The sequence below is a fragment of the Vigna angularis genome, chromosome 7 (assembly GCF_016808095.1).
Source record: "Vigna angularis cultivar LongXiaoDou No.4 chromosome 7, ASM1680809v1, whole genome shotgun sequence".
NCBI lineage: Eukaryota > Viridiplantae > Streptophyta > Magnoliopsida > Fabales > Fabaceae > Vigna > Vigna angularis.
In genome coordinates this window covers 19,348,388-19,360,631 of record NC_068976.1, presented here as the reverse complement: position 1 = coordinate 19,360,631, position 12,244 = coordinate 19,348,388, and the positions used below count along the sequence as shown (strand labels likewise).

The 12,244-nt window shown below is 36.8% G+C and overlaps 1 protein-coding gene across 1 annotated transcript; it reads left to right on the top strand.

Annotated features, from left to right (window-relative positions):
* The first annotated feature begins 1,857 nt into the window (after positions 1 to 1,857).
* Positions 1,858 to 4,172, top strand: LOC108337886 (pectinesterase QRT1). The gene is made up of 5 exons (XM_017574482.2): positions 1,858 to 2,213; positions 2,700 to 2,931; positions 3,185 to 3,382; positions 3,472 to 3,707; positions 3,953 to 4,172. The coding sequence occupies exons 1-5, from the start codon at positions 1,933 to 1,935 to the stop codon at positions 4,098 to 4,100; spliced, it is 1,095 nt and encodes a 364-aa protein (XP_017429971.1). The 5' UTR covers positions 1,858 to 1,932; the 3' UTR covers positions 4,101 to 4,172.
* Positions 4,173 to 12,244: the final 8,072 nt, after the last annotated feature.

Genomic DNA, 12,244 nt, shown 5'->3' with positions numbered 1-12,244 from the left:
CAATGGGAGAGAAGAAACAGATAGTAGAATGAAATAACACACTTCCATGGTTCACAACGACGCTTTCTGGAATAGTTTGGCACACCAAAAAAAGCACAAATCAATTCTAGTTTTAGACAGATGTTCATAACCACAATTGCGACTACCATATTGCAGTTTTAGAAGTCTCCACAACCACAATTGCCGTTGCATCATCCTTCCCTTGTCCAAAATTTCTATAACCACAACTAAAATTTTAAAACATAGCGGACCGCCAAGCAATTTGAAGAAATGGTTTCCAATATGTGCAAGAGAACTTAAAGTTTTGTAAAGTTACAAGTATTTCCTAATACTCAAACACTTTTCCTCTACCAGTAATGATGATGGTATAACATAAAATGAATGAAAAAGAAAAAGAATAAACAATGAAAATCACGAAGTACCATGTCATTAGCAGCAAGTGTGCTGCCATTGTGGGCAGCAAACCTCCAAGTCAGTGTGGTCGCCAGCTTCGCTTCTCGCAGACACTCCCAAACAGATCAATCCAGGACACCGCTCCTCTACAATCAGTTCTGGAGAGTCTGACAGAACATGAAATCCTCCCTCAAACGGATGTCGACATCCGTTTCGCCTTAAACGGATGTTGATATCCGTTGAAGGATGTCATCCGTCCAGAGGCAGCATTGCTTTTTCGTTTCGTTTTTATTTTATGGCTCATGCAAGGATTATAGGCTTGGATATTAAAAGGATTATTGGAAGTATGGGAAGGGTTTAGGGTTTAGGATTATAGGAAGGATTATGACTACGTACCTGGAGAGGAACCACGACAAGGACACTACACCATAAACGCACTGCACCACCTACTGTACCGAGAACAAGAGGAAGATTGCTTGATAATTCTTTTCACGATCACCAAGCTTTGCAGAAAAATATTTTACTCATACAAGGAACTACGTAGGTTATCAGTGAAATATGTTATAAATGAATAAAATTAAAAAACAATAATTTTAAAAATAAAATTTTACTGAGGGGCAAAATAATAAAGGAAAGGTGGAGGAAGGGGCAAAAAAGTAAAGGGGAGGTGGAGGAAAAGATATGTGGGGGTGGAGGGAGCAACTCCCAAACATATTTAATCCTGAAAATATTCAATTATCATTCACAATTGCACCACATAATAACCGTCACCACTGCCGCCGTGATTGCAGAGGAAGAAGAGAAAAAAACTGCTAAAAGAACTTATTCTGAAAGTTTTTTTAAAAACTTTCAATGTGTTCCGGAAAGCTCTTTCCATAACACATGTAAGAGTGTTTTGGAAAGCTCTTAAGACCAATAATGAAATAGTCGGTTTCTTAAATTTTTTACTAAGAAATTGAGTCATTCTCTTTAAACTTCAAACTGACAATAACTCAGATATACTATAATTGACATAACGATATTTGGTATTGGAAGATAGTTATGAGAATTGGTTTTTCCCTATCTTTCACTGTAGCCACAGACGCATTGAACATTGCGTGCACTGTAATGCAATCCAATTCAATATACAATAAATTGAAGTATGAAACCAAATCGTGAAGTGAATAAACAGGTTAATTTGGTGGTTGGTCCCCATAACCTAATAGTGTCCACCGTAACCATCTATATGAATGTATGCATGCATGTTGACCAAATCAACTTCACACAAATTAATACACAGAAATTATTTCAATAAAAATATTCCATCCAGTGTTCGTACAAACTCTTCTGGTTGCTGATGAGTTCTTTATAAACTTAAACCAGACCAACAAAATCACTCCTTTGAGGTTCATTTCATGCATGATTCTCTTCATCAATTTCTTCATTCTCATTCTTAGTGTTATCAATTCTCTCACTCCCTAGAATTCAAATCCTTCCATATTATTTCCTTTATCACATTATTAAGTTATTAGAGTGTGTTGTTTAGTAGTTGGAGGAGGAATGAGTAAGATAAGGTTGATGTTATTATCATCAGGTTTGGTTTTCTTGGTGTTGCTGTTGAAGTGTGTTGGTGATACTGATAGCGATCATGCTGGAAACGTGATTACGTGGGATGATTTCATGGTGGATGAAAAGGATACAACATCCAACGTTGGTGGTCGAGTTATTGTGGTCGATCAAAATGGTAACGGAGATTCAACCACGGTTCAAGCAGCTGTAGATATGGTTCCGCAAAACAACACACAGAGGGTCAAGATATTCATTTATCCTGGAATTTATAGGTTTGTGACAACAGTTCAACTTTTTGTACTCATTTTCATCATATAGCTAAGATTTTCTGTAACTTTTCTCATGCCTCTTAAGATCCTATGAGTTCTTTACTGTTTCATTATATTTTTAGATGAACTCTTGAAAATTTAAGTGTGTCTAAATTCATATTTGATAGAAATGAAAAAGTAAAACACCTTATAAAAAGAAAAGATTCGTTAATACATTATTTTAAAATTTTTGGTGATCTCATTGGTATTATATCTTCCGATAAACCTTTTTTTCGATAGACCCAACAATGATATCAGAGGGGAGGTTTTGGGTGACTTTGTTGATGATCGTTTGCATATTTTTACTTTTAAATGTAAAGCAAAGTTCATGTCTTTGTTTCTAAAAAGAGTTATTGGACTTACCCAAGATCTTCATTTAGTGATTGTTATGTTATGATAATGAAATGTGCAGTAATGAATGTTTTGGTGGCACGCAATTAACTTATGCAGAGAAAGAGTGCATGTGCCGAAAAGCAAGCCGTTCATTTCATTAATAGGTAAACCTAACATAACTATGAATGCAAATATAGCGGCTATAGGTAATGGCATTGGCATAGTTATTATCACAAACAGTACAAAGGCATCAGACAAAGACTCCAACGGCCAAGAAATGGGCACAATTAGTACAGCAACTGTATGGGTACAATCTGATTTTTTCTGCGCAACAGCTCTTACAATTCAGGTAATTAATTAAGAACTAACTACATCTTACAAATGGATTCTTTTCTTCTTGGAAAACTTAATTGCTGCAATTCGAACTGAAGTAAGCATGATTATTCAATCGTAATAGATATCAGAACTAAAAGTATGATAGAGTTAGCTATTTTTTCAGAAGAATCATGTTACTAAACAATGTCTGATTAAACAGACTTAATTAAGTTAGATTTAAAGTTGATTTCTTAAAGGTTATTTATTTTGTTCTACCTGTTTTGCAGAATTTGGTAGATAAAGAAGCAGATAAACGTCAAGCAGTAGCATTGCGTGTAGACGGTGATAAAGCTGTATTCTATGGAGTTAGGCTTGTGGGGGAGCAAGACACCCTCCTTGATAACACAGGAATCCATTATTTCTATCGAAGTTACATTCAAGGATCTGTTGATTTTATATTTGGCAATGCTAAATCGTTGTTTCATGTAAATAACTTCCCCCATTTTTATGGTTTACTTCCTTCTTCACAAACAGTTTATGCAAAATCATTTTTCTGACACTTGGGTGGAAGCAGGAGTGTGTTGTATACTCTGTAGCTGAGTTTTGGGGAGCAATTGCAGCTCATCACAGAGACTCAGAAGATGAAGATACAGGCTTTTCATTTGTTAATTGCACAATCAAAGGAAGTGGTAGTGTGTTTCTTGGGAGAGCATGGGGGAACTATGCAACAACAATCTATTCAAACTGTGACATGGATGATGTTATTAATCCCTTGGGATGGAGCGATTGGGGTGATTCATCAAGACAAGGGTATATAATTTCAGCTCACATTTAGATCATCTCAATTGTTATATTATATCACAAGAAAATGCTGTTAGAAATCTTCAAGAGTTTGAAGATCACTCCCAATTTCATACTGTGAAAAATTACAGACGCTTCAAAACTTGGAAATGCTCATAACAAATCATGATGTGAAGAAGAAAAATAGCATTTGAAAATCACTGAAAAACCAGAACAATATTTTGAAATTGTTTTCTTTTTTCTGGTTTTGACAGGACTGCAATGTTTGGGGAGTATGAGTGTTCAGGAAAAGGATCAAACAGAAGTGAGAGGGTGGAATGGTCAAAAGCTCTAAGCAGAGAAGAAGCTGAGCCTTTTCAGAGCAGAGACTACATATATGGAGATGGATGGCTTAGACTATAGAAGCCTCTTTGTTTTGTTTTTTTTTTCCAGTAATTCTTTTTTAAAATTTACTAAAGTAGGTAATTTTTAAAATAATTGTGGATATGGATAAGTTATATTATCTTTACACGATTTTATATGAAAAATTTGTGTTAAAATAACATAATTTTAGTCAAGAACATTTTTAAGTTGAATATGACTTCAGTTCAATATATTTCTTAAACTGTGTCAATATGATTTAACTTTAATTTATTTTTAATATAAGTCATGTCACAGTAACTTAATTTCATCTTAAAATGTTCTAAATTAAATTATGTATCTTGACACAAACTTTTCTTAATGAAATTATGTTTGTTCTTATGTGTAATATTATTTACCTGTGATGACGATAAATCTCAGAAAAGTAAAAGATAACATATAATATAAAGAGGAAGAACGTTGAGTCGAAGGTGTTGATATTGAGAAATTTATCTTATTATGTATATGTCAGTAGTTTTTATTTTGAATAGATATTATATATTTAAGCTTTTAGTTATAAAAGAAGGACTTCTTTATTTAATATTATGAATATATCTTGTAAATTTTGCTATGTAATTTTCACTAGTAAAATTTGGATTGCTATTTTAGATATGTTACTGGGAAAAAATGATGACGTGTCAAAGTTATTTTTTATTCAAACAGTAAATTTGTTTCTATTTTCCTAATTTTTTTCCTATTAGTATAATACTTGCAAAAGAACATCATTAGAAAATAAATATCTTTTAGAAACTAATTTTGTCAGGTTTAAAAAAGACTTGGAAGATTTGGAAATCTAACTTCTTTTTAGTTAAAATAAAAGTTTGGAGAAAAATAATTTTGATATAATAATGCAAAATATTCCATTAATTCCTTACACCAAAAATAGTGTTCTCATTAAGTTACTTTTATCAAGTAATTAGGTTTAATTTATAATTAATATAAAATTGAACAATAGCAATAGAATAATCAAATAATTTATATTTTGATATATTTTAAAAATAGATTTTAGATTAATTTTAATGTATATAGACGAGGCATCAAAGGATTTTATGTTAACATACAGTATTTATAATTACATAAAGGGAAGTTTAATTCAACTGTCAGTTTTAGGAAAAAAAAAATATTTGAAAGGTATTGAGTAATATAATAACAAAAAGATATTTCTTTCTCATATCTATATTTTTTAAGTGATTTTTTTTTAAAATTAATCGTTTCTTTAAGTTTGGTAATCTTTTTAAATTAAATAAATAAAAATAATATATAAAATAAATAAAAACTATCTATAATTAAATTTGAATATTATTTATATTTATTTTTATCATTATAAAGTTCATACAGACGTAACTTAACTCTTTTCCTGTCCATTTGTTTCACTCTATCTGTTGTGTAATTTTAGGAATAATTATCTTTTGAAATATTATATTGATATTGCCGTAAATATGTTTAGTGGATGTCAGATAATTTTGAAAACTTAAAGTTAATTTATTTAATATTAAAACTGTAACATCCCAAAATTATACAGTCATCAACTATATACTTAGAATAATTACACGTATCAATAATCCAAAACAGTTTTAAAAGTAAAGGAAACGGATTAAACAAATGGCCGAACGGCCTTTCATATATAAATTAACGAGCGTTTACAAAAAGGCAAGGACGAACGGTGTACAAAATAATGACCGCACGTCCAACTATTTACAATCAAAAGAGCGCTCGCTCACAGCCGCTCGCTACTCTAAATACACTAACTAGAATCGAACGCTCACTGTTCGGCCTTCACTTCAACTTCGACGAGGTTGGCTTCCTCCAAATTTTCTTCTTCCAGCGCTTCTTCAAGTAACGCCTCACCATCTGCTCACATCCACACGGATGATCATTGCATAGACAAGACGGAGGTTCAAGTACGAACGACAACACAATAAATAACACAGGGTAAGCTTATTGAATTTAATTCAGGCCAATGCATACATTTCATATATACTAAATACAGCAAGTAAGTTCACAACATATTCATTCAATTCATACGTAAATGTCATTTAAAAATCCTGATACTAGACGACCGTCTGGACTGTATGAATTCTGTGTAGCTACGACGTCCATGCACCCAGGTGTGATAGCTGGAATACTCGTCAGCAGCCACCTGAGGTTAGTCCGTTCTGTCCAAGTTACAGTTATGGACTAAGACCTCCTGCCATTCCCACGCATGACATACTCCTCTCTACTTGAGAACGAGTACTCACGGAATATCAGGATGACCCGCCAGCTAAGCTTGCCACATTCATACTTCACAAATCTCAATTTCCAACCAAGAGTCGTTCCACCCTGGAACGCTCGTTCAAAATCAAAAATCACAATTTCAGTTCTCATAGTGGTCGCACATCTTAATTTATCTTCTTGAATACATTTTCATTCTATGTTCCACTTTCATAAAAAGACGAATGTTCACTCTTCTTCATAATGAGGACGAACGTCGAGGGCGAGACCAAGAAAGAATTATTGAATTAGTTAAATGAACTAACTCTAGTACAATCGGAAAAATACTTAGAATCAATTAAGTTTAATGACTCTGGAACGAATCCAATGGATAGATACCTCACCAGTTGGTTGAATAAAATAAACCGAACACAATTTAATTTAGGGGACGAACCGCCAGTAATTGACCGAGCGCGAAAGTAGACGTTTAATAATTAATTTGGACGAATGTCACCGAATAATTGGACGAACGTCACTAAATAAATTGGACGAACGCTATTCAAATTTTAGGACAAACGCATATGGAAATTCAGGACGAGCGCTATCCTCGCTCATTATAATTTACGGAAAATGGACGAGCGTTCGGTCTGAGACCGAGCGCCACTTAGGACGAACGCTCATTTCAATGTCGAGCGCTATTAAGAACGAACGTTCAGTGTAAGACCGAGCGCTACTTAAGACGAACGCTCAAATAGCATTTCAAAGGAAGACGCTCGCTCTACGACACAACCTTTTTCCGTATGAAGGAATCTCACTCTAAGTCATTTTTAAAAGGAACCGAACAGTATATGACCGTACGATGACGAACGTTCATTTTCATATGATTTTCATATTTACATTACACATACAGTAACCATATTTTCCAGTATACTTACATTCATTTAATCATATCATAACATATCTCATACTTCTCAAGCGTTGAATTAAAAATCATATCCAATCATCCAATACCAAGATCATACGACATACAACTTTACAGATTCATTCATATACTCAAGCATAAAATTCTCAGTACATACATGCATCACTTTTTCATATATTATCTCATAATCATAATCATATTTTCAAACTTCACACACGCACATGCAGTACAGAGATCACATGAATTAAATCTAATAAGCTTCCCTTACCCGGATTGCAGTGAACGTCCTAAACTGAGTGGATCTTGATTCGTCTAACCGAGACTCTTTCAACGTTTCACTTACGCTTTCCAACTAAACTAATCAAAGAAAAATGGAAGGACTTAGTCCACGCCATTGCATGCAACGGGATAGGGTTTGCAGGAACTTCCAGAAACGAGCGTCCAAAGAAAACTTACCAGAACTGTAAGTTGTTCGGTTCAATCTGGAGCTCTTGGTGCAGTGATCGTCCTCACGGCTCTGAAACGTGATCGGAGTGCAGAATGATGAGTTACAGAAGAGAGAAGAAGAAAGGTTTTAGAGAGAAGATGGAGAATTTAGGAGATCAGAAATTTGGGGAAGAAGATGAAGCGTTCAGAGGAATGGGAAGAGTTTTTCAGAGAAATTAATTTTCTCTTCCCACGTAGGACGAACGTCCATTCGCGTGCTGCCACTTGGATCCCACTAACTATTTAGAACGTTCCAAAGTGACACTTGTCAGCATGCATGCAATGTGAGCGTGAGTGCGTTTTAATGGAAGGGTGTGCGTGTCACGGTGCATTAATGGAAGCACAGTGGTGACTCATCAGTGTAATTATTGGGGCGTGACAATCCCCCTAACTAAAAAAAAATTTTCGTCCTCGAAAATGGAAGACTTACCAGGAAATAGATGAGGGTATAAGTCCTTCATGGCATCTTCAACTTCCCACGTAGAATCGCCAGTCTTGTCGTCCCACACCACTTTCACCAAACGAACGTCCTTCCCTTTGTATAACTTAGTGCGTTCGTCTTCAATGCGAATCGGCTTCATTTCTAGTGTTCGGTCTTGTCGAAGACGAACGTCCTCCAGCTCCAAAATGTGCGAGGGATCAGCTACGTACTTCCGGAGTTGAGAAACGTGGAACACCGGATGAAGGTTGGACAATTGAGGAGGTAAAGCCATTTCGTATGCAACTGGTCCAATCTTCCTTGTGATCTGGTACGGCCCCACGAACTTGGGAGATAATTTCTTTGATCGTAACGCCCTGCCCACTCCAGTAGTTGGATTAATCCTTAGAAAAACGTGATCTCCAGCTTTGAACTCCAAGGGTCGTCTCCTCTTATCTGCGTATGACTTCTGCCTGCTTCTGGATGCCTTCAGTCTCTCTTGAATTAATTTCACCTTGTCAGTCGTTTGTTGCACGAGCTCCGGTCCCGTCAATATGTTTTCTCCTTCTTGAAACCAGCAAAGTGGCGTGCGACATTTGCGTCCGTATAGTGCTTCGAAAGGAGCCATCCCAATGCTGGACTGGAAGCTGTTGTTGTAGGTGAACTCTATTAACGGCAGTACATCATCCCAAACGCCCATGTGATCGAGTACGCACGTCCTCAACAAGTCCTCGAGCGTCTGGATTGTTCTCTCGGATTGACCGTCCGTCTGAGGATGGTACGCTGAACTCATTTGGAGTTTGCTGCCCAGCTCGCTTTGCAACGATTGCCAAAACCGAGAGGTGAATCTTGTGTCTCGGTCAGAGATGATGCTGGACGACACTCCATGTAGACGAACAATCTCTTTGATGTAGAGCTTGGCCAAGTTGATCATGGACGTCTTCAAGTTGACAACTAGGAAGTGAGCACTCTTTGTTAGACGATCCACTACTACCCAAATAGAATCGTGATTCTTGACCGTGCGAGGCAAGTGAGTCACGAAGTCCATTGAAATGCTGTCCCACTTCCATTCAGGAATATCCAAAGGTTGTAGTAAGCCGCCCGGTCTCTGATACTCCGCTTTAGCACGTTGACAGGTTAAACATGATGCCACAAATCGTGCGACATCACTCTTCATTCCTGGTCACCAGAACGAACGTCGAAGGTCTTGATACATCTTAGTCATCCCAAGGTGTATGCTAAGACGACTATGATGTCCTTCCTCCAAGATAATCCTCTTCAGCTCACCATCATTAGGAATGCACGTCCGACCCATGTAACGTAACATGCCGTCCGTTCCAGTGTTGAAATGTTTGGCCTGATCCGTACCGAGCGCGCTTAAAATCTTCACTAGCTCTTCATCCTCTCGTTGTTTCATCCAGATTCGGTCGAACACATCACTCGTTATCCTCAAGGTGCAGCATTTAATACTGTTCGGCTCCAACTCGAACTGCAACCTTAGGTCTCGGAAACTCTCTGATACGACTGTCGCGGTCATACAAATTTGATTGCAAATAATGAATGTAGTATAACTAGGAAATGACTCCTAGGTCGTCTCTCAAGGACCAATTTTTGTGTCAGTTCAGTCTCAGATTTTTTTACACGAAGTGGGGGGGGTTTGTGAATATTTTTAGATGCGGAAAAATAAATTAAAACTGGAATTTAAACACAACTGAATTTAAAAACACTGAAATAAATTTTATAGTGTTTAAAAACTGAACGATAAAAGACGGTAAAAACAGAATAGTAAATATTCAAAAACGGTAAAATTAAATGCAGAAATAAAAACATCAGTGAAAATACATTGACAGAAAATAAACCGTAAAAATAACGTTTGAAAATAAACTGAATTGTAAAATACATTGACAGAATTTAACGGTGCAGAAAAATATTAAAGGGTAAAATAAAGAGACAATAAAATAAAATCAGTTGACTGAAAATAAAATTTATCAAAGACTCAATATTTAAATTAAAATTATGACAGTGAAGATAAACAATAAAACGAGTAAATTGTTCCAAACATTGTGACATTACAGAAATAAAATTCTAACATCCTAATACTGCAAAAGATGAAAAGTGCTGAAAGTAAACAGTGAGCGAGCTATTGGAAGAGGGAAAGAGGCAGAGCCTCTTCCAGGCCGTCTCCTACTCTACTGGAACAACTGAGATTCCTACACTACCGAGGCCTCCTCTTCTCTTCACGGTACCCCTTTTAAAGCAAAATCCCCGACGTTTTGTGCTCAATGGATGATGCAAAATGAAACCATGGGCCCTCCACTATTTAGTGTTGTGATGTCTGCTTCATTCTCTTAAGCCAAATAATTCAATCCCCTCAACAATACAAATCATGCTGGGCCCTTCTTCAATATTAATTAATTAATATGAAGTTGGACATTCATTGCTTGACATGCAACCGCTGCTCCCGTGCACACTGCTTCTACCATAGTTGCTCCAGCTCCAAGCTGCCGTAGCTTTTCCATTCTTCCAGTTTACTTCCAGCAGCCACCGTGGACTTCCATGCCTCTTCTTCTTCATTCTTCCAAGTGCTTGCGAACATTGGTGGCTGCTCCAACTCTAGTCTCCATGCTTATCCTCTTGAGCTTGGTCACGTGCAGCTTCACTTCCTTCAATTAAAACCAATCAGCCCTTTAATTTGCTGGACGTGCACTTCCAAATGGGACCGTGAGGCTTCCTTGGTTAAAGTGTTCCAGCAGGTTGCAGCTGCTCCATTTTCTCCCTAGCTTGCTCCAGCTGGACGTGAAATGTGCAGAACCGTGATGAAGAGCTGGATAAGCTTCACTGCTGGACCTAAAATCTCCAAACAATTCTCCTTGCTTGGACGTTGGTTGCTGGACCATGTGCAGCCTTGCTATTATCCATACGGACCATGACCGAGAGCCATGCTCTCCTTCTTCATTCCAAGACAAATGCTTCAATATGGTGTGCTTCTTCATCCAAGCCGTGATCAGCTGCTCTTGGACGTAAGCTTACTGTGTTGAGAAACCAGCTGTTGTCCAATGTTATTGTAGTAAGCTTTCCAATTTCTTGCTAACGTGCCAAAGCATGAGGGGGCCCTCAAATTTCCACCTCAACTTGTCCTCTTCTTCACTTGTGCCGAGACACTCTTCTGCTTTCACTGGAAATTTGCTTCAACCGTGGTGGCCCCTTCTTATTAATTCATATAATATGATGAATGGAGAAAACTGTGAGTGAATTTGCTGCAAGTTGTTTTCATTAATTAACAATCAAAAGCAAAGAATTTTGGAGGTCCTTGGATGTAAGCTTTCAAAGTGGTTTTGTCCTATGCCCATGTGCTTTGCTGCTGGACCCAACACGTCACAAGCACACTAGTAGAATGAAATTCTTTATAGCTTTCAACTATGCACACCATTTTCTCTTTCACGTAAGTTTTCAAAGTGGTGGTCCCTTTTGATCCCAATTATGTGTAATTGCGGAATGGTTTTCTAAAATGACTTTTCCATAGGCATAAGACATGTAACCATGAGCTAATGTGTGAAAGATGCCTTACTCCTTAGGTGGCATGCATGGGGCCGTGGACTTCCCTTCACAATGCTAATTCAGCACTTTCATTTTGGAGTTCTTCTTACGTGACCAATTGATTTACTTCTCAAATAAAATTCCAAGCAATGGCCGTGTGATGTGTATGTGTGTTGCAAGCTTGGCTCCTAAAAATTCAAAGAAAAATATTTCATCTCAAGTTTCACACAAATTAATTAATGCAACACAGGTTCGAGTAAATAACACAGTATGCAAATGAAATTTCTTCTAAATGTCCTAAAATATCTTCAGAATTTTCCCTTCAATTTATAATGCAAAATATCATCTCAGATAATTCAAATTAATTAAAATAAGAATTTCCGATCGAATTAAGCACAATTAAGAAAAATGGGAAAATACTGGACAATTAAGCACAATTCCCCGACTAATTCTAGCACAATAAGCTAAGTGTAGTAAGTAAAATATTGACTCATCACTCTCCACCAAACTTAACTCTTTAACCATCATCACCGAGACATGAACCGCCTTCCTACTTAGAGCATCCGCCACAACGTTCGCTTTACAAGGGTG

Coding starts and splice junctions, on each gene's coding strand:
- LOC108337886 (XM_017574482.2), top strand. CDS start 1,933: ATGAGTAAGATAAGGTTGATGTTATTATCATCAGGTTTGGTTTTCTTG. Junction 3,383..3,471: donor ATGCTAAATCGTTGTTTCAT/GTAAATAACTTC, acceptor GGGTGGAAGCAG/GAGTGTGTTGTATACTCTGT. Junction 3,708..3,952: donor GGTGATTCATCAAGACAAGG/GTATATAATTTC, acceptor TGGTTTTGACAG/GACTGCAATGTTTGGGGAGT.